Source organism: Rhinocladiella mackenziei, assembly GCF_000835555.1.
Source record: "Rhinocladiella mackenziei CBS 650.93 unplaced genomic scaffold supercont1.2, whole genome shotgun sequence".
NCBI classification, from domain to species: Eukaryota; Fungi; Ascomycota; class Eurotiomycetes; order Chaetothyriales; family Herpotrichiellaceae; genus Rhinocladiella; species Rhinocladiella mackenziei.
Window position 1 is genome coordinate 4,110,839 of NW_013550603.1, and position 20,578 is coordinate 4,131,416.

The following is a 20,578-nucleotide window of genomic DNA, read 5'->3' on the forward strand; positions in this document are numbered from 1 at the left end:
CTAATCATCCACACATTCCCCTCCATCAGGAAATTCCAGACTTCTCTCTTAATTGAAGGTAAACCAATAGACCCCACTGAACAACGAAGAAGCTTGAGTGGTGCTCGAGTGGTTTTCCGGGATTTACAAGTTGAATGTCGTATCGTCGCAAGAGCTGCGGCAAGACCTTGTTCATTTCAAGTAGGGCAAGATGTCGGCCAATGCAAACATGGGAACCGCCACCGAACTAGGAAAATTCAAATATCAGCCAAAAGGGCCGCGGTCATCGTCTCATGCCGTACGGTTGACTTACCTGGAACATGCATCTGTCCATCGTCTTGATATTCTCCTTGTCGCCTCCCAGCCATCTCTCTGGCCTAAATACCTCGGCATCCTGTCCAAACACACCTTTATGCCTATGCAAGACCCATCCGTTTACTGCAACGGCCGTTCCGGCCGGAAGCTTAACGCCGTCAATTTCAGCACCACCAGGGGGCACCTTTCTCGTGATATTCAATCCGACCGCAGGGGAGATTCTCATCGCTTCTTTCAGGCAGGCCTGGAAATACGGGAGATTCTGTGCCTCGTTATATGACACCATTTCAGACAGATCAGCCGTCATGATTTCGTTGATCAGCTTATCGTACACCCGTCTGTTGGACAGCACATGCCAAAAAAAGCTTTGCATCGTGCTTGCAGTGCTGTCGCTGCCCGCAAAGATGGCACCGTGAGCGATGGCGAAGACGTCTCCAGGTCCAAGAGCCTCAGGATGTTGTTTCTGGGCCTCGATCAAGCTGTTGAGGAGATCTCTATATTCAACTTTCTCGCCGGGAGGAGGATTGTTGCGCTTATCAAGCTGTGCCAATGCGGTTCGAGTAACGAGTGCATTTTTGGTGGCCATCCAAGGAATGTAATTCCACAGCGGATTGCGTCGGAAAATATGGTCAAGCCAGGGGACTTGGCCAATGATGCCGTTGTACCATTGCGAGTTGTCGATCGTCTTGATAGCTCGGTCCACATCAATACCAGCCTCGAGGAAACCGAATTTCTTGGAAAATGCGACTTCCCCCAAAACCTGCAATCAGTGAGTATTCTGTCGCTATTCATCTCCGGTGTTGCTTCTACTTACGTCGAACGCAAAAAAATGTAACCAGTCACCCAGATCGCAAATTTTGCTTCCATCAGCAAATTCGTCCAACTTCGACATCAAGAGTCTCTCGGTCTCTTCAATGCGGGGCGTGCTTTGTTGCATTGAGGCCAAACTATATGGAGTTGTTGCATATCGCTTCTTCACCCCATGAACCGCCTCCCGGGTCTCGGTGAAGATGTCAGGATTTTCCGGAGGCGGGAAGACGCCATAAAAGTCTGTTTTGTGGAATCCTTTACCTGTCTTGAACAGTTCAATCGCGGCATCTGGCGACGAAAACGAAACCTCATTCGGGGCGATTCGCACAACAGGACCTGTCCGAGTCAGCCTTATCTTCCTCCAGGCAGCCTCTCAAAATACCATATTTTTGGTGGAGTGCAATATGATGCTGCTCTGTTTTCCCTGTCCATGTGCTCCAGACTATGAAGGTTAGTTTCGATGATGAAATATCGGTCTCCCGATAGTGTGAAACTCACCTTTCCACATCCTCGTGCACGAGGCTATAAAAGGACCGGGAAATTGTCTCAATGGAGACGAATAGCGTTTGTATAGGGGTCGAACAAATAAAAGCACGAAGAGAATCAAAAATGGATGCGCCACCAAGAACTGCCATACGATGAGAACGGCAGAGCCTTTCTCGGGAACCTCGTCGGCAGCTGGTATTGCCATTTTGATATAGATACTTGTTGAAAGGGGATCAAGTTGGCGTTCAAGGGTAGAAATGAACGATTAAAAGAAGGTGCGGGAAAGATATCGCATAGGTCGGTATCCGCTCCGCCCACGCCAGCCCCAAAGGATAGGGCAGTAATTAACAATGAGAGCATTGTCTCTCCCTCCACGCTGGAACACATGCTCTCCGAGACCATTCGCATATTCCCCATTCTCACAAAACAATAAATGCCCCACACGTAAGCCCCACGATCTTCGGGAATTCCCATGGGGAGGCCGACAAGGCCGACTTATCGAGGTCGCCCATCTGGACTGGCTAGGCAGGGATTCCCGTGGCGCTGAAAAATTAAGCCACGCTTGGGGGATGGGGAGATGATGGAGCAAGTGCCCGTACTCGAGAGTCCTACCCAAAGAAATCAACTGCCGAGGGGCTCGATGATGTCTCGCGTGGCTTGATCTTGTCTCCAGTTTTTGGGAGAGCCACAACCGTGAGATCCCGCCGCAGGTATCGACATTACTTGTTGTCGTGTAATGCACCTGTGACTTAACCGAGCAATTGCTGTCAGGTCCAAGCTATTACAGGAGTGGTAGAATCTTTTCGTATACATATTCCTCGAAGTTTCCCACTGATTGAAGTTGGCTAACCTGACGACGGAATTTCTCAGAAATGTGGAAGAGGCAAAGACGCTTCCCCACATAACACTAGAGAATCGTCCTCACTCAGGCCGAGTCGCCATCGAGCCAAATGGTCCCAGATTTGTTCAAACACACTCCATTGTCGTTTCAATCATCATCAGCTCCCCCACATGTACATTGGTGATGTACGAATATGGGCCAAGAAAGGGAGATTTTGGAATTCCTTCATCGGTAATCTTCCGTGGTGTGTCGTGGGTTGTTTGCGGTGGTCTGTCAGCTCGATTGAGCTCATGAGGTCTTCAAAATTAAAAAAAAAAAAAAAAAAAAAAAAAAAATTGGTCCCACCTCCGGAAAGGCTTGGTCCGAGTGTGATATCTTGAGCATTGTCAACTAACAAAATGAGATTGGAACTGTGAGCGTGATAGAGGTTGCATGCTGATCAACCTGATACCCCCTAGAGTGACTGGCCTTTTCGGGTCCAACTCTTTGTTCCCCAGCAGTCGAGTGCTCACCTTTCAGGAAGGAAGATGTGCCAGACGGAAGAATTGGTGGAAGATCCCCATCGTTGGTGGACGTCTCAGGGTCGGAATGGGGTTTCGCGAAGATGCTGGTCGCCCTAGATTGCCACATAATGGCAGAGAACTGCGTGTCGTGCGGTTCCAATTTGCGATGGAGAAGATTGTGATTTATTCTTTTGCTTTGCTACCACCATTCTTACTGATTTGGAACCCACAGTACCCTCCTCTCCATCATTAGGTCTTGAGAGTACTGGCAGACATGCATCAAAGTATCGAATCAAGGCTCCTGGCAAGTAAGTCAGCTTTCCCAGATATCCAGCTGCTTCAATGATAGATTTCGTTTGTGATTTTTGCACGAAATATTTGCAATAGATGCGGATTTCGCGGCCTGCCATAAGATTCGAAAATCCCCTCGTGCTCAATCATCAAGTGCATGGCTCTCCATGATCTGAACTTTGCGGCTGCGCGAGAGAATTCCTACGCAGCACCTTTGATTGTTTGATGATGGTCGATCGCAGACAGACGAGGGGGCGGACAGGTGATGTTTTGCTGAAGTAGACAGGAGAGAGCTCCGTCAGCCGAAAGAAAAAGTAGCCATCTCCATTTTCTGCAACGGTAAGTCTTTGAATAAAGAAATCTAGTATTACATAGTTTGGGTAATTCTGAATAAGAAAAATAAAAAGAGAGATTCTGTTTGTTTGTTTTTTCTTAGCCATTCCTCTTTCGTTCCTTAACTCCATTTGACTTGGGTCGGCCTTCCACGGGCTCCTCATTGACCATGACCATTGGTTTTGTTCCATTCATCTTGGGTTTTGCGGTACTGTCTTTCTTGTCCTCTGTAGCAACCTCCACCTCCTCTTCATCGTCTTCATCGTCACTTCGTTCATCCGCCTTTATATTAGAGAAGACGTAGTTCTTTGCAATGCGGAGGATCAGGAATAACCAAAACAGATTGACAGCTTGAAGACATGCAAGAAGTGCAAACGTGATATACTGGCTGATCCAGCATTTGTATTGTTGAGTCTCCCAATTCAATTCGAACGGCCCAATAGTTCGGAATTCGGTAAGTGTTGCCCACAAAATACGAAGATTGATCCAGTGACGAAGGTAGATCCAGACGCAGATGAAGAAGCCGAAGTAGGGTCCCACAATAATAGAGTCGAGATAATTGAGAGACTTGGATGTCTGGAAAGAATTAGCATCATGACACGAGCGAGGAACAAATTCACCCGTACCGCAAGGAAGAAATCACTTATGTCATGGGTAATATAAACCGCAACTCCCATGTGCGTAAAGTGAAAGCGGTAGCTTAGACCGATCAGGGCCAACGTAACGACATGGTGCAAAACCAACTCCTTGAAGTCCTTTCGAGGCTTCTCCAGTTGCAGGAGGAGGACAATAGCTTGCTGACTCCAGTAACTGGCTTGTAGCAAATAATAGGCCTTGAAGACAGCTTCATGAGTCCGATGCGGGAATCCTTCAAACATTGCCGTAGTGTTGAAATACCAAAGAGGACCCCTCGACATGACATACAGGCCGAATGGTCCAAAAATGGCGAAGTAAATGGCAGTGTACACCTGTTCCATAAACCGTGCCTGCTTTGCCCTTTTCGTGATGCCACAATGGATTGCCAATGGACGAATCATCCTTTGCATTAAGAATTCTCTTGTAAAGCTCAGCACAATGGTGTAAAATGACACAAAGGCAATGTCTGCTTTGCCTTTGCCATACATGCTCGGTCCGCCCGGGTAATCTGGTCCGAGAGGATAGGATAGGAAAATCGCTTTGTGCAATGGATTTTGCTCTCCGGGGTTGATGAAGTAGGCGATCAGGACTACGACGACTATGATAAGCGGATTGAGCCATGTATGCCGCAGCGAGATTTGTTTCCACTTTCGAAACGCAGATCGGGCTTTTCGTCTCTTTGAATGGGATTTCAGGTCTTTTGCGCTTGCCTGTAGGCTGTCAGTTGGAATTCCAACGAAAACAATGTGCTCAATCGTACAGGTACTTGTCCAGATGATCTGGGAGTCATGGTAGCCAAAGCCGGCGAACTTGTATCTCCGCGAGGGTCACCCCCAAGGTTGCTGGATGTTCGATGTGGGCGACCCATGATGATGGCCTTAATGTCGACCGCGCAATCCCAAGACAGTCAGACGTGAGATTCGGAAATGGTTCAAGTAATTGAAATGTTCGATCTGGCAAGGATTACGGTGGCCGTATGGGGGAGGCTGCGAAGTTAGGGAAGTCGGATTCGGGGAGTTGATCACGCCGCATCATCCTTGGCAGCAAACGTTTTGGCTCAAATAAAAAAAGGGGAATGATGAGAGGGCAGGAAATCAATTTCATCTTCATCGCTACAACGAGGTGAGCGATACTGAATGCGGCTCATTTTTGAACCACCAAAATTAATACAATAGGTACAAAGCTTGGGAAAACTTAGTGACTTATGCTGACTAGCAGTCATGAACCCCAAAAAATAAACTGTGGTGTGATGTTCTGGAAATGCTATTCTGTACAATAACCACAGGGGCAGAGAAGCACCGAGGCCAATTGTAGCAGCAATCGGCTGAAATGCAATGACCTTTCTGGCCCTTTGTGGACCTCGATGGCTCAACAGTGCTATGGTCTCTGCCATTCCTTCGGATTTCTTGTTTTTCTCCCTCCACCTCTTGGATGATTTACCCCGGACACATCTTTCGGGGGCCTGCTATTATTTACTAAGCCAGCCTCGGCCTTCCTTTTTTTTTTTTTTTCTTTTTTTACCTTTCTTCTCTGTACGTCTTTTGTCATCTGGTAGCGGACCTGCCATAGTCTTGATGTTGGTGGAAATCCGGCCCATCCCACACTACCCAGAGTCAGCGCAGACAACAGGCAACCTACTCTTTCTCGCTTGTTTCGGTTCCTTCTTTGTTGGCACCTTCGTCAGAGGCCTCTTCTTTGCTGTTGTCCTTAGACTCTTTCTCGTCTTCCTTTTCCTCCACTGCCTCCTGTGTAGTCTCAGACTCTTCCTTGGGTTCTTCAGGAGGTTCCTCTTTTGGCTCTTCTTTAGGAGCTTTCTCAGGCTCATCCTTCTTATGCGTATCGTGACTTTCGTGGCCGTGATGATCATCGGAAGGTTCGGGTCCTTGCTGCCAGAGCCAAGCAGCCGCGGGAACGGTGACAACGACAGAGCCGATCAGCCTGCAAACAGTCCATCAGTTTCATTCAAGTCAAATTTGGCTTCTCAGATTGAATTATCTTACCAGGGCAGGTCGCTGCTCTTTTGTTGTGGGCCATGTCCGCTGGCATAGGTTCGACGAGAGACACCACGTAGACTTGCTCGAGCTTGGGTTCCGGCTTTTCTCAATGCAAACGAGCGAATGCAGCCCCGGGGGACGGGGGATCTTGGTAGCACCATTTGAAATAGGTGGAGGGAGTGGCTGGAGGCGTCGGTATGAGGTTATGTAGCTTTATGAAGCCCCGAGGATCTTCACGTAGGGTGGTCTGGATGGAAGACAGCTCCGGAGAAGAGCAGTAGCTTTCGAGCTTCCACGGCCTTAAAGCTCCGCTGGCACAGAACATGGCCGCCAAGCGAAGGTCCGGCGGAGACCAGACGTCATTGGCCAATGTGTTTCCCCTCCAAATATTCTCACCACTGAAAGTCCATCCCAAGTATTTCTCCGTACAGTTGTATACCCACCTCTTTGCCCACATCCACTTCCTCCTGTTTACTTTTGAGGGAGAAACTCAGGTAGATTGATCTTCGTTCTGCTCGCCTTGAAGCGTTCCAGCGTGTGTTCTACTCGAATTCACGCCCAACGACAATCACAAATTGCCTGCGCTTCTCTGGTCCATCTTTCTCCGCATTTGGGCCAAACACTTCGCAAATGCTATAGACCTAGATTTTCCGGACCCAAAATTCACAAAGGCCTCAGAGGTAACCCCTCTAGATACCTTTTCTGACAGAAACCTTTGGTTCACTTGGATCTCATGGCGCGAGATCGCTCCTCTGCACAACAGGGCATTGCCACCCTGCTCACCAAAATCAACGACCCAGACCCAGACATTCGTTTCATGCAACTGAGTGATCTCTCAAACATTCTCCAATCTCCTTCCTCCGAGTATGTACGAAATGACACTCATACCGCCGCCAGAATTATCGAGGGTCTACTCAAAGCTTTAGCGGATCAGCACGGCGAAGTTCAAAATCAGGCATTAAAATGGTAGGTAGGCTCACCAGGCGCCCGTCCTACATTCATACTGACGGTTCTAGTATTGGACCGCTCGCGGCACGTACGCCGGGCGAAATCATTGCACCGTTGATCGACAAACTTACAGACCTGACCAACAGTGATATCGATATCTCAATTCCGAATGCAGCACTACGAACCCTCATTGCCTCGATGCCTCAGCCCCATCCAAATGGCAGCTCTGGCCCAGAAGTCAAAGATGCATATAGCGCCGTCAGTAAAGTTTTAATACCAAGATTAGTCGGACACGTCGTCTTGCCATCAAGCAAACCCGCTCCCCGACTGCCCACGGGCCTGCTGGAGAAGCAAAAGGACAAAGGCTTCAGCAGCGACGCCGTCGATGTTATGATTGAGATTGTCAAATGGTACGGCCCTTTGTTGCAAGAGTTGGAACTAGTGGCCCTCGCAAAAACGGTCATGAATATTATCGAGAGCCCCCAAGCTGGAGGCGTAGTCAAGAAGAGAGCCCTCGCGGGTATTGGTGCATTACTGGTCCATTTCAATGATGCTCAAGTCAGCTCTTTTGTTGCTGCCTTGACCGAAAGTTTTCAGAGTGGCCAACTCAGTACCGAACATCGAAAATTTCTTATCGCAACAATCGGAACTCTTGCCCGCTCAAGCCCCGGAAAATTTGGGCCTCACCTCAGCGACGTTGTCCCCTACGTACTCCAAGTTTTGAGCCAAGACGATCTTACATCCATCGCTTCTGTCTCCGACGAAGATGCTGAAGTGGATCCAGAGATTGAAGAGTTGCGCGAGACGGCCCTCATCTCGCTCGAGGCGCTGATCGGATCATGCCCTATTGAAATGAAATCTCATCTTCCTGAAGCTATTGATGCTTCCCTGAGATACGCTAAGTACGATCCTAATGTGGCAGCTCTGGAAGGTGACGAGATGGGAGGAACCCCCGAGAGCAGTTCGGATGACGGCATTACAGAGGAGCCTCCGGACGAGGACGACGATGATGAGTATGCCGAGCTGGACGATGAAGACGCATTCAGCGATGTGGATGACATAAGCTGGAAAGTGAGACGGTGTGCCGCCAAAGCCCTCTATACCATTGTCTCTGGCGTTCCGGCCGCGGATCGGGCAATTTTATTCGGAAGAATTGCACCCGTATTGATCTCACGGCTTTTCAACGAGCGAGAAGACAGTGTGAGACTCGAGGTCATCGCTGCAACGACTGCTTTAATTCGAAAAACCGGATCTGGGTTGACCCAAACCCTGACGAGAGTCGATTCATCAGAAAACCCAGCTATGCCAACCAACACTCGAAAGAGGAGGCGACAGGATAGTGAAGCAGATCGGAAAGATCCAGATCTCAGAGGCTTGATCTCCATCCGATCTAGTCCTCCAATTGTTCCAGCATCTCCACCAACTGGCTCTCAGGCCGAACTGGTCAACCTCGTGCCCAAGATTGTCCAAGCTCTTTCGAAACTGTGGAAGAAAGCTAGCATGTCACTGAAACAGGCCTCGGTTATCATGCTCAAGACACTGACGATGGCTCGAAATGGTATCTTGTCCGATCACCTGCAGCAATTGGAAGACCCTATTGCCGATGCGTTGAAACCATCAACATCCTCTGGATCAGGAAGTACGGCGTCAGGGACCTCAGCAACAGTGGCCAGTTTGCAGATTGAAACATTGACGTTGATTGGCGCAATCGCAGAGACCAATGGTACCACAGTACTGATCCCATTCGTCATTGCCTTGATACCGCCAGTGACTACCATTGCTCGCGATAGAAACTATAAAGTCTCTAGCGAAGCTCTTGCAACTATCGAGCAATTTGTCAAGGCTCTCACCCCCCCTAGACTACCTACAGCAAATCAAGATCACGCTATGCATATCGAGAAACTCTGGGACGTCATTGTGGATCGAGTGACCGACAATAATACCGATCTTGAAGTCCGACATCGCGCTATTCAAGTGTTTGGTGTTCTCATCGCAAGAACCTCGTCTACACAACTGCTGTCTGCCACTGATAGAATCAAAAGTCTCGGGATTCTCAATGATAGGCTGAGGAACGAAACTACTCGACTGGCGAGTGCAAGAGCCATAGGCCTCATTGCTGAAGCCGCGAGCGCTCAAGATAATATCGGTTCAACTTGGATTCAGGAGATCTCACTTGAAATGGCCAACCAATTACGAAAAGCCGATCGTGCACTTCGAGGATCATGTTTGGAATCATTGCAGTACCTCGCACTCAACCCGGTCACTTCTTCTCAGTATGAGACGACGACAATACTCCAACTCCAAAACTTGCTTATGCCCCTGATATCTGCGAACGATCTACACCTGTTGACGCCAGCCCTGGTCATCATGTCCAAGATCATCCCGATGAATGCGGAGGCTCTGGTGAATCCGGATGTTGTTAATGCCCTATGTGGCATCACACAAGCTCGGCTGGAAGGACCACCTCTACGGGCATATCTGCTGGTCGTTAAAGTCATTGGCGAACGAGGAGTGGGCGCTCTGCTCATGAAAGGCCTTCTGACCATTGGGACCAGCGGTGAGACCATGGTTCTTGGGAGGGCTATAGGCACCCTGCTGGTATATGGTGGTGACAATCTTGGAGTCACTATTCCCGACTTTTTGAAAGAACTCGCGACCTCTCAGGACATCCGAGCCATCTGCCTCGCCCTGACGGTCCTGGGTGAAGTCGGGTTCAGAATGGGACCCCACTCTCCCGTAAAACTCCAAACTTTCATCAATTGTCTGTCTGCAGAATCGGACAAAGTTCGACTTTCTGCTGCCGTGGCACTCGGCAGCGCTAGTTCGAACAACGTGTCGGAGTGCTTGCCAGTAATTCTACAGAGCCTGACGCAATCGTCGGCTCAAGATTATCTCTACTTGCATTCTCTGAAGGAGATCTTGGAGCATTGCGAAAGTTCGTTTGGTGAAATGGCACCATTTACTTCTGAACTTTGGCAGAAACTATTCGCGGTATCCCAGAGCGAAGACAACAGTGCTGTTGGCGTCGAATGCATCGGAAGACTTGCAACTATCGATCCAAACACCTATGTCCCAGAATTGTCAAAGTCTTTGGAAGATCCCGACCCTATTGTTCGTGGTACCGTGATTTCAGCATTCCGATTCACACTGGGCGAAACCAGCAATTCCTACAACAATCTCCTAGCCAAAATGATGACACCAATGCTTCAGACAATGTTGAACGACAGCGATCTTTCCAACCGCCGCCTCGCCGTCACTACCTTGAACGCAGCTATCCGTAACAAACCTGAACTGGTCATCCCAGACATCGGACAACTCCTACCCACTGTTCTTGAAGACTCGCGCATCAAACCTGACTTGATCAAAGTGATCAAGATCGGTCCGTTCACACACAATGAGGACGCCGGCCTCGACCTCCGCAAGGCTGCATACGCGACCATGTATGAATTACTCGACTGCCCTGGCGCTATTCCCCAACTTCCGATCCCGAAGATCTTCGATCGCATCCTCGACGGCATCCCCGATGACCACGACATTCGTACACTGTGCAACCTCATGCTAGTCCGGTTGTCGGTGATCGACCCTGACGAAACCCGCCGTCGCCTGTCGAGTCTTGCCGAAAAGTTCCGTGTTGTTCTCGGTGCGAAGATCAAAGAGAACGCGGTGAAACAGGAAATCGAAAAGGTCAACGATGCCAATTCCGCTGTGGTTCGTACGACGATGGAGATGGATCGCAAGTTTCCTTCCGCAAGCACCGACGGAAGTGGCGAAATGGTAGCTTGGAAGGGGTATGTCGAGTACGTCAAGAAGGAGTTTGCGGGAATGGTGCGCAATGTTCTTTCAGAAAGTGCTTAGGAGGCAGAGATGGAAATAAATTCGAGTGGCAGCAAAGCGATGGAATAGGAATTCCAGACGAGGGGGGAGAAGGAACAGTCGGAGGATGAGGATGGTTGGATGGTTGTGCTGATGAGCCGTTGAGCGGGCGAGTGCACCACGGACGGGTTCGCGATGGTCAATCAACTTGCATTCAACATTTCTAGCTTACGTGTATTCATTGCACAGCATCAATCGGGCGTCTCGTCGGTCTTTTGCCGCATGGTGGAGCAGAGCATTGCGGAACATGGTAGGGGAGGCATGGCGAACCTTGGTCCTGTGTATTTCCACAGAGTCCTTCTTGCCACGAGTACAATCAGATGGAAAAAGTTTCCGGAAAGAGGACTGAATATCGCCTTTCTGCGTACTGGAACTAGAGCATGAAATGGCCTCAATGACCCCATGGATCGAATCCATTGATTGATTCGTATGAATTAATGTTCTCGGATACTGGGATTAATTCTCCTATCTATTCTTTGACTGGACCGGATCACAGAGCGCGGCTCGACTCGATTCAGTTATCATTTCAGGCCCGAACATGCGTGGCAAAGGAAAGAAGGTACTTACTTGACCCTTGACACTAAGGATCACTGCTTCAACTTTCGTGCTGGCTTTCTCCCTCTCTCCCAATACCATCCTTTCGCCCTCTTCTCTCCTCTTCACTAGAAAAAAAAAAAAAGGAAAAAAGAAAAAAGAATACCACAGCCTCGTCTGTGAAATAATCCTTGCAAGATTTCCGTGTCGGGCCCTTCCATCGACCGCCCCTCCATTCCCATTTCTTCTTTCCAGGATTCCATGCCATTCTGTGCCATCATTCGATTTTGATCCATTCCACACAAATTCAGCGATGAGTTCGCTTGGAAAACATGCCTTGCTCTCTCTGGTTGACTGGTTATAGAATCCGACAAAAATAACGAAAAATATGGACTCGAGACACAAGAATGGGAAAGCGGGTAAAATCTAAGGTGGTGTTTCAATACTGGTGCAGAAATCGGTGCTGGGGACCGGAAGTATTCTTTGGATTGGTTTGGGAGGATGTTGTGGGTTGATATTCGGAAAGCGTTGTTTGATTTTCCGCACTGTTTGGTGAGCCGTCAGAACCTTATTTGGCATTTTGAATACGGTCAGGAGCGGGTCATCTCTTGAAATCCGAATTGATCTTGACAATGAGCTGTGTAGTCGCTCCAATAGGTTGGTTTCGGATTGCCGCGTCAATTAACCGACTGATAGAGCAGCAGAGGCTCGCCGACGTTTTCGATCTCGGGAATGGTGCATTTCAGGTCAAATGCCTTGGAGAGGACGATCTTGAAAATCTTCTGCACATTGATGCTGTGACTCGTGCTACTGAAAATGAGACTGGCTCGCATGGCTTTTGCGAATCTTCGAGCCTGTTTTAAGACTCAGTCTTCTGGCACACGGTATGTTCCAGTACGTTCAAGTCTCACCTGATTGCTAATCTCTTCTTGATCTTCCCGTGGGAAATTGACAAAATGATCATATTTCGTACCGATTAAGAATGGAATTGCCGTTTTGTTGAAGCCTCGTCCTTGCCTGTACCATTCTTTGATACTGTTTAGGGTAGATTTTCGGGTGAGATCGAACATAAAGAGGATGGCGACGGCATCGTTACAGACGAGGGGGAGCATATTGACGAACTCTCGTTGACCTCCGAGATCCCAAATAGAAAAGGTGATTTCAGTGTTGCGTATTGAGATGGTCTTTTCCATGAAATTGACGCCTGAGAAGTACCTGGTTTAGCTGGCGCTTAGGAAAGGGATATGCCACCGAACACACCTAGAGTCTGGATATAATCCTCATCCCAACTGCCTTCAACATACTTGACCATCAAACTTGTTTTGCCTATCTGAGCATCGCCAACCATTCCGACTTTGATGACCACACTGCTTTTACTGGCGGGTTGTGATTGTCTGTTTTCTTGGTGTTGTGTTTGTTGTTGTCCACCCATTCCAGAGTCGGGTCTTGAGCTTGGTTGCTGGGAGAGATTTGGAGAATTATACCGCAGATTCGAATCGTTATCGATTATGGGAGGAGTGGCTGTGGCTGGTTGGGATGGATGGCCATTTTGGATTGCGGTGGTGTCTTCTGGCTGGTCTTGTTCATTGACGATGTGTGGGCTGTAGGCTGAGTCGGCGGGGTATTCATTATTGGGGGCGGGATCCATGGTGTGCTGGATGAAAATTGGACAAACGAGAGATGGACGGTGGAAAGGAGAGGGAACAACCACGGCTTACGAGCCAGGAGTCGGTCCTGCGGGAGAGGCCCGAGGTTTATTCATGAGCGGTTGAGGGTTTTTGACTTGACCCAAGTTGACTGCGCGAAACGAGAACGGACACACTGAGCCTAGCAGACCAATAAAGACGAAAAGAAGCGCGCAACAAGAAAGAAGGGCAGACGCGTTGGGGAGCTAACCTCTTTAGGACAGAGATGATGCCGCCGTAAAGCCGAGCGAGGGCTTGGGGGAGAAGGGCAGCTCCGATCACACTGCCGTGTCGGACGAACTACAAAAGATGAACTCGATCATCATTCAGTATGGTACAAATGGCTACTCGCAATCCCTCGTCCTTGACGCCTAATGAGCCTCTGCCTGAGCCCCCAAGAATAAAGTACACGCAGCAATAATAGCAGTGGCCACCACTCCAAAGACAATCTGAGTCTTCATCCCGGACTGAACTAGTGCACGTCGTTTTGCATACTTGGTGACCGTCCGCATGTAAATACCCATTCCACTCACAAGACATGCCAAAGAAAGAACCCAGAAGATAATCCCGAGCGGATGGGATAGCTTTTCTTCAACAGCGCTGGGTTGGTGCTTAAGATGGAAATTAATGAAGATGGCGACGGACACTACCGCCATATAGATGGACAGTCGAAGCCATGACAAGAATGTTCGTTCATTGGCGCAATGATCGCGCGCATCGGAGGATGTATTGGAGAACAAGAGAGGAGCGTAGAGTGGGCGTTGAAGAAACATCTTGATGGGATTCGAAGGATGGGTTCTGGGATTGATCAACTCGACTTCGCCACCAATTTTGCTTCTGAGAAACTCACTCGTCCACATTGATGGTGGTACCGAAGGAATTGTACAGGAGATGCCACTCGTCCTCAGTACCAGGCGGGAGGGTCGTCGTCCTCGCCATACTAGATGGAATGAGGTGGGCGTACAAATACGGGACCGCCAAAAATTATGGTTCGTAGTTGGGAACGAGTAAATACGGTCAATTGTATGAGAACGATAGGACTCGGTCGAGGATGTATGGTAAATGGTACGCAGATCATTTGATGAGGTGATTCCAAGAGTTGCACGACCAAAGAACCCCCGAAGCACCGACCAGGTACCTAATCCCGAGGTGTATGTACGGCAAATTTACAAGTACCTGCGCCCCGGCCGATATTCAGTGTACTACAAGATCTGTCATCCATAACTCGCTCACTATCAATCTTCCCTTGCATCTAGTTTCTCCTCAGGTGGTATCTGGAGCCGGCAAGAGCCCTGTCTTTTTTCGCCTCGCACGGACCAAATTCAAAAAGGCCTACGATTGGGGGAACAGGGAGAAAAGGTCCCCGATAAGGCCATCCCAGCCGACTGACTCGCAGATGAGCGAGCACCGCGCAAGGTAGGGGCAAGCTTTATCAGGACATAAGTCCTCTCTCAGCCTTTGATAGCGTCTACTTCCATGTCGGAAGACCTCCTATGCAGAATTCTTGACTTGTCAATTGTTTCATCGTCCTTTAACATCCCAGATACATCATCCCATCTCCTTCCATCTGAGCATGCGGAGCAGTCAATCTCGATATATAGCGGAGTACGCCGCGGTTGATTTGGAAATTCTTCTTCACCATGACTACACCCCCGAAACACTTCAGCACCCTTGAGCGTGTTGCTAGCCGAGTATTTTCACACTCTCTACCGGATGCCTCGCCTATCGCACAAGCCTCTCTCGCCCGAGACCTTGAAGAAGATACAGATTCGGAAGCCGCAGAATCAGAATCCGACGAGTCTGAAAGCCCGATCCTACGCCCATCCATATCTGCGCCAGGAAGAGGATATTCTTTTGTGGGATCATACCGCCGGCCCAGTTTTGCTGGAGCTGGAAACAGAGCCACTGTCCTTCCTCGAATGATACAAGAACATGACAAACTATCCAAAGAAGAAAGACAACGGGCGTTGGAGGAAGAAAGAAGTCTACTTCGAGACAACAACATCATTCCACCCAAACATCCTCAACTGGAGGACACCGGTCCGAGGAAAAGTCTTTTTGGCAACTACCTGCACATTCCTGGTGGTGACAGAAAAGTGTCCCGAGATGAAGAAGCCATATCAGCACTGGACGGTGCAGTTGGTCTTGCGTCGGAAACGGCACCGTTACTAGGCGACTCAAATCTCCCGTATGGCGGACAAGGTGATCCGAAGAACATCAACGCGAAATGGGAAGAGGCCGTTGCTGCGGGAATGATCCACACGACATGGCAGCGCGAAGCCAAAGTGATCGCCCGATACTCTGCACCGTTGATGGTCACCTTCATCCTCCAATACTCCTTGACCGTCGCCAGTATCTTCACCGTCGGGCACATCGGCACTGTTGAACTTGGGGCTGTCAGCCTCGCCTCCATGTCCGCCAACATCACCGGCTACGCGATCTACCAAGGTCTTGCGACCTCGCTCGACACCCTCTGCGCCCAAGCCTACGGATCCGGACGCAAGAAACTGGTCGGTCTCCAGATGCAACGCATGATCTTCTTCCTCTGGACGATCTCCATCCCTATCGCCATCATATGGCTGCTCGCCGACAAGATCCTGATTGTCCTCGTCCCCGAACCCGCTGTCGCCGAACTCGCCGGCTTGTACCTGAAAGTCGTGCTGCTCGGAGCTCCTGGCTACGCTGCCTTCGAAGCGGGCAAACGCTTCGTGCAAGCGCAAGGCCTATTCTCAGCATCCCTCTATGTGCTCCTGTTCTGCGCCCCCTTTAACGCCTTCATGAACTGGCTCTTCGTATGGAAATTCGACTGGGGCTTCATTGGCGCTCCAATCGCCGTGGCCGTCACCGACAACCTCCTCCCCCTCGGCCTCTTCATCTATGTACGCTTCTTCTCCAAGACCGGCATGTCCTGCTGGAACGGTTTCACCCGCAAAGCCTGGCAGAACTGGGGTCCCATGGTGAAACTCGCATTGCCGGGCGTCGTGATGATCGAAGCCGAAGTGCTTGCCTTTGAAATCCTCACTTTCGCAGCATCGTATTTTGGCACCACAGTCCTTGCCGCGCAATCCGTCCTCGCAACCTTGACCTCGCTTACGTTCCAGATCCCCTTTCCTCTCTCCATCGCCGGCTCCACGCGCGTCGCAAACCTCATCGGCGCCACCCTCGCCGATGCCGCCAAAGTTAGCACGCGCGTCACTTTCTCCGCCGCCGTCGTCGTGGGGATTCTCAACGTCACTCTGTTGTCCGCACTTAAAGACTATATCCCGCGCCTCTTCACGTCGGACCGGGACGTCGTGCGTATCGTGTCCGACATTCTGCCCCTGTGCGCCGCCTTCCAACTCTTCGATGCTCTCGCGGCAAACTGCAACGGAATCCTTCGCGGCCTCGGCCGTCAGGAAGTCGGCGGCTACGTGCAGTTGTTCTGCTACTACGTCTTCGCCATGCCGATCAGCTTCGGTACCGCATTCGGTCTGAACTGGGGTCTCTGGGGCTTGTGGACCGGGGTGGCGCTCGCGCTCGGCCTGGTCGCACTAATCGAGTTCGTCTATCTATATCGCACCGATTGGCAACGGAGCGTCGAGGAGGCGAGGGCACGGAATCAAGAAGGTGGTGTATAAATGAGTGAGTCAATTACCCAAAGGGCCTGGTCTGGTCGGATATATACATATACATACAATACGACCAAACCGAAAACCTTGAGATTCCAATAAAGAGAAATTTCAAATTTCAAAAGGGGGATATTTCTTCTCGAGATACCGTATCTTCTGGTCCTGCGCTCTAAGATCGTTATGTATAGCAACACAAGGCTCATGCTGGCGAGTGTTAACCCGATGTGCATAGAGTTTGGTAACACGGAAACTAAGTTAAGACTTATTTAGCATCCCGCATCTTGTATAAATAGTGCCAGTCCCATACAGATAATCCGTCGAGCGAGTAATCCTTCGAATGAAGACTCCTCGTGTCTTTTAATCTTGGCCACTCGCGCTGCCCATCATGATATTTGAATTGGAATACCTCCCTCTGTACATAAGCTGTTTCCCCTAAGTGCGCCTGGAACGCAGTCTCACATGACTATGGCTCTATCCTTCTCGTGTCCCTCCCTTCACAGAACTCTTCATGCAGCCACCAAGGACAGAGCGCTGTCTTTGATCTGGATCTTCTTCATTCTCACTCCTTTCGCCGCCCATCACATCCTCCGAATCTGCGTCTCGCTAGTAACCTCCGCTAGCCGGCCTTGTAGCAATTTATCCCACCATTGGAATAGCATGTCCTCGCAAATCAAGCGGAACCACGGGGTATATTTGAGCGCCCTGTCCTTGCCCGTCTGCGTCTCGACGTCACGGAACATCTGTTTCAGCTCCTCCGCGCTCACCCATCGAGTATCTTGTACTTCGTTCTTGTTGATGTCCAGCGTAACATCGGCCTCGATGAAGAGGATGTAGTCGATCTCGTGCTCACCCCATTTCCCGTCTGAAGGGGCCAGGTAGTGGATGCGCGTGAGGAAGTCGAAGTTCGACACCGGGACTCGGGAAGCTTGAATGCCGAGTTCGTGGCCCAGTTTGCGTTGAGCAGCGCGCTTGGCGCCTTCGACGTTGCTGGGTAGATCACCGTGGCCAGTCTCAGAGGGGTGAGCGAGTGGGTGCGAGCAGCATGTGTTCGTCCACATGTCAGGAAAAGTGATCTTTTCGCTAGCTCGTTGCTGCAGGAGGAGTTTCTTGGTTTGGGGGTCAAAAAGGAAGACGGAGAAGGCTCGGTGTAGTAATCCTTGGTTGATGTTGGTCATCAGGTGGCATGCTTTTTTGGAGGCAGATCCAATGGGCATGTCGTTGCTGTCGAGAACAATGCAGACCTCGTCCATAAGACGAATTTGCTCTTCATCGTAGCCGGAAAGATCGCCAGAGGAGTTGGAGGTGCCATTCGTCTCGAGGGAGGCAGTGGGAGCCATGTCCACACCGATAAGGCGGGTGTGGACTTCGGGGAAGAGAGTGGTGACATTTTCACGAGTGATTGTGGTTGTCGCCATTTTGAGAGTCCAGTACAGAAAGACGAGGATGTTCAAGACTGAAAAGTAAGTAATGAGCGTGGGAAGGTCGGCGCTGTTGCGGGGGGATAAAGGAAAGACGCTATGGTACGGGTTTGGTCTTTGCTGAGCAGTCAACGTGGAATGCGCAGGGAGAAGATGAGGGTGAATGGGTCAGAGAAAGAAAAGGCTGTCACGTGCCAGGGGCACTTCGGTTGACGCGACATTGTTTCCGCGATGGGCTGATTCTGGACCTCAACTTTAGCAAAACAAACATCAACGACAGCGAAAACCAAACGGACTGAGACGCAATCCCACATTCTGATGATTTATCGTAGATGAGATGGATTGGCGGACGCTGAAGATCCCAACAATGTATGCCACCACCCATCCGAGGACAACTCCACTTGCTACCTCCCATTAATTAATCATCAACATCCACAACCTCAAACTCGATATCTATATACGAAAGAGAGAAGTCATAATATCGCAGCTGAAGTTGCTATTTACACCCTACACTACGTGAAGGTGGCTCTTCATGTAGGGCTCCTACCCACCCACCTAACGCCTTGAGCTCCTTAACTCCTAATTGCCTGAACTCTCTAACGTCATAACACCAAACACCAAAACTTGCAGAAACAGGTATTCTTTTTGTCGGTGGTCTTTCGAGGCCTTGTTTTATGCTACTTTTGTTGTCCCCTTTCTCCATCACATATCGCCTCCCCTTGGCTTCCACACGCCACTTGTTAAAATTCTTCTGTTTTGCTCGAAGGCAGGCATCCGTCTCTATGGTCCTGGTTCGGCGACTTCGTTGTCGGTCGCTGCAATTATTCGAATCGTCGGCCTATATGGTTCGGAGGGCGCTAAAGAGGATTGATAGGCTTCGGCGCCTTTTGGATAAAATCTGTCATGCCGATGGCACTCTGCGTCGTCGTCAGAGGGCAGGGGACGAAATTTGGGCTCCGTGCCGCAGGCGGTTGAGGCTGAGGTTGAGGAGCTGCTGAGGAGGAGAGAGAGGAGAGGATCTGGATCTGGCTCTGACGAAGGGGTGACCGGGGATGGCGGACGTCGAGCAGGGAGTTCCTCCAACGCGGCAGCTTTGCTGCAAAGGTACCACCTTGTTGGATGAAGGAGGCTTCTCGAAGGTATGTGAAATTTGTTGATCTGATTCTGGTGCTCTCCCAGCACTCAGAGGCCCTTTGTGGAAGTTGGGGAAGATTTTGGATTTAGAAACTACGGCGACAATTGAAGGTAAAACTATCGACCGGCCGGCGCCAGTGGTGGTGGCTAGTGTCTGAGTGGGAGCACACCACAACAACAAGCTGAGAACAGCACTCTCTATGTGAAAACGGATTAAGTTCAGGGTATGCAAGGCTGGAGTTGCTGTAATGCTCTGCGATCTAAACGTAGAGAATGGTAAAGGGGGGCTGGAGGAGTCGGGGACCAACGAGTCTGAAGAGCGTGCTCTGATTGGCTAAACCACGTCTTCACAATATATGGTCAAACGATTCTGCCTAAGCAGCCATTTGCCTCAGCCATCCCTACGACGATGGGCACACACAAGGATTGTTTCGATGTCACTTCTCTACCGTCACCGCCGCCCTCAAGTCCGAACACACGTGGTCTGCATCAGGTAGAGGGAGGTGGCCCATCCAGCAAGCATGTTTTATCACTTTCCCACAAAAGGCCCATCCACTCACACTAACATTTCAGCATGCGCATTAACCTTTCCAAAGGGTAATGGCGTGGGACTGCGAAAGCTGCTGCATCGCGGCCCAACCGTACAGGTGAACGCAGGCGGCGAAATGTTCAGCGTGCTATGCCTACTCGGGAGAACACAGCCAAATCGGAAGAACAGCTACTTCTGTCGCCAAAACAGGGATTCTATCCACTGTTGCTCAGGAGAGTCCCCCTTCCCACGATTTGCCGCAGAAAGGGCATCCGCCCAAAAGGAGAGTTACGGCAGGCATAGGTCTTACAGCAACGTGGAGGCCAGTGGCCACCGGACCTCTCGATGATCTAGTCGGAGGCCTTTGAACTAAGCCGAGCTGGTCTCTGAGGCACCGAAAGGTTACTTCGTTACAGAAGCAATCCAATGGTGGAGGATCAACATCTATGGCTTCGTCGAGACGAAACCTTCGCAGTCGGCACTTTAATAAGATCTAGATCTAAATTATCACGTAAAGTTGGAAATTTGATCTGAATTTCGCCCATCTCTATAGTCTGCATGATAGGAGTATTCGCGACATTTGACAGTAGCCACCCACCCACCCAGATCAATCCATGGCCCAAAATGGTCATACAGCGCCGCTCGTCTCGCTGATGAAAGT

General features: G+C 50.1%; 8 protein-coding genes across 8 annotated transcripts; 2 read left to right on the forward strand and 6 right to left on the reverse strand.

Moving 5' to 3' along the window:
- Positions 1-25: 25 nt before the first annotated feature.
- Positions 26-1,795, reverse strand: Z518_03254 (uncharacterized protein; the record flags this gene model as incomplete). The annotated part of the gene is made up of 5 exons (XM_013420280.1): positions 26-226; positions 293-1,054; positions 1,109-1,440; positions 1,487-1,546; positions 1,603-1,795. 5 exons carry the CDS (start codon positions 1,793-1,795, stop codon positions 26-28), a joined length of 1,548 nt encoding a protein of 515 aa, XP_013275734.1.
- Positions 1,796-3,657: 1,862 nt separating this feature from the next.
- On the reverse strand, positions 3,658-5,062 carry Z518_03255 (uncharacterized protein; the record flags this gene model as incomplete). The annotated part of the gene is made up of 3 exons (XM_013420281.1): positions 3,658-4,134; positions 4,185-4,904; positions 4,955-5,062. 3 exons carry the CDS (start codon positions 5,060-5,062, stop codon positions 3,658-3,660), a joined length of 1,305 nt encoding a protein of 434 aa, XP_013275735.1.
- Positions 5,063-5,828: 766 nt separating this feature from the next.
- Z518_03256 (uncharacterized protein) lies at positions 5,829-6,349 on the reverse strand (the record flags this gene model as incomplete). Its single annotated transcript, XM_013420282.1, has 2 exons — positions 5,829-6,132; positions 6,195-6,349. 2 exons carry the CDS (start codon positions 6,347-6,349, stop codon positions 5,829-5,831), a joined length of 459 nt encoding a protein of 152 aa, XP_013275736.1.
- A 572-nt stretch (positions 6,350-6,921) lies between these two features.
- On the forward strand, positions 6,922-10,991 carry Z518_03257 (uncharacterized protein; the record flags this gene model as incomplete). Its single annotated transcript, XM_013420283.1, has 2 exons — positions 6,922-7,154; positions 7,205-10,991. 2 exons carry the CDS (start codon positions 6,922-6,924, stop codon positions 10,989-10,991), a joined length of 4,020 nt encoding a protein of 1,339 aa, XP_013275737.1.
- A 1,229-nt stretch (positions 10,992-12,220) lies between these two features.
- On the reverse strand, positions 12,221-13,191 carry Z518_03258 (septum-promoting GTP-binding protein 1; the record flags this gene model as incomplete). The annotated part of the gene is made up of 3 exons (XM_013420284.1): positions 12,221-12,397; positions 12,455-12,747; positions 12,804-13,191. 3 exons carry the CDS (start codon positions 13,189-13,191, stop codon positions 12,221-12,223), a joined length of 858 nt encoding a protein of 285 aa, XP_013275738.1.
- Positions 13,192-13,599: 408 nt separating this feature from the next.
- On the reverse strand, positions 13,600-14,167 carry Z518_03259 (uncharacterized protein; the record flags this gene model as incomplete). The annotated part of the gene is made up of 2 exons (XM_013420285.1): positions 13,600-14,026; positions 14,079-14,167. The coding sequence occupies 2 exons, from the start codon at positions 14,165-14,167 to the stop codon at positions 13,600-13,602; spliced, it is 516 nt and encodes a 171-aa protein (XP_013275739.1).
- A 701-nt stretch (positions 14,168-14,868) lies between these two features.
- Positions 14,869-16,845, forward strand: Z518_03260 (uncharacterized protein; the record flags this gene model as incomplete). The annotated part of the gene is made up of 1 exon (XM_013420286.1): positions 14,869-16,845. The coding sequence occupies one exon, from the start codon at positions 14,869-14,871 to the stop codon at positions 16,843-16,845; it is 1,977 nt and encodes a 658-aa protein (XP_013275740.1).
- Positions 16,846-17,414: 569 nt separating this feature from the next.
- On the reverse strand, positions 17,415-18,251 carry Z518_03261 (isopentenyl-diphosphate delta-isomerase; the record flags this gene model as incomplete). The annotated part of the gene is made up of 1 exon (XM_013420287.1): positions 17,415-18,251. The coding sequence occupies one exon, from the start codon at positions 18,249-18,251 to the stop codon at positions 17,415-17,417; it is 837 nt and encodes a 278-aa protein (XP_013275741.1).
- Between the last annotated feature and the right edge of the window lie 2,327 nt (positions 18,252-20,578).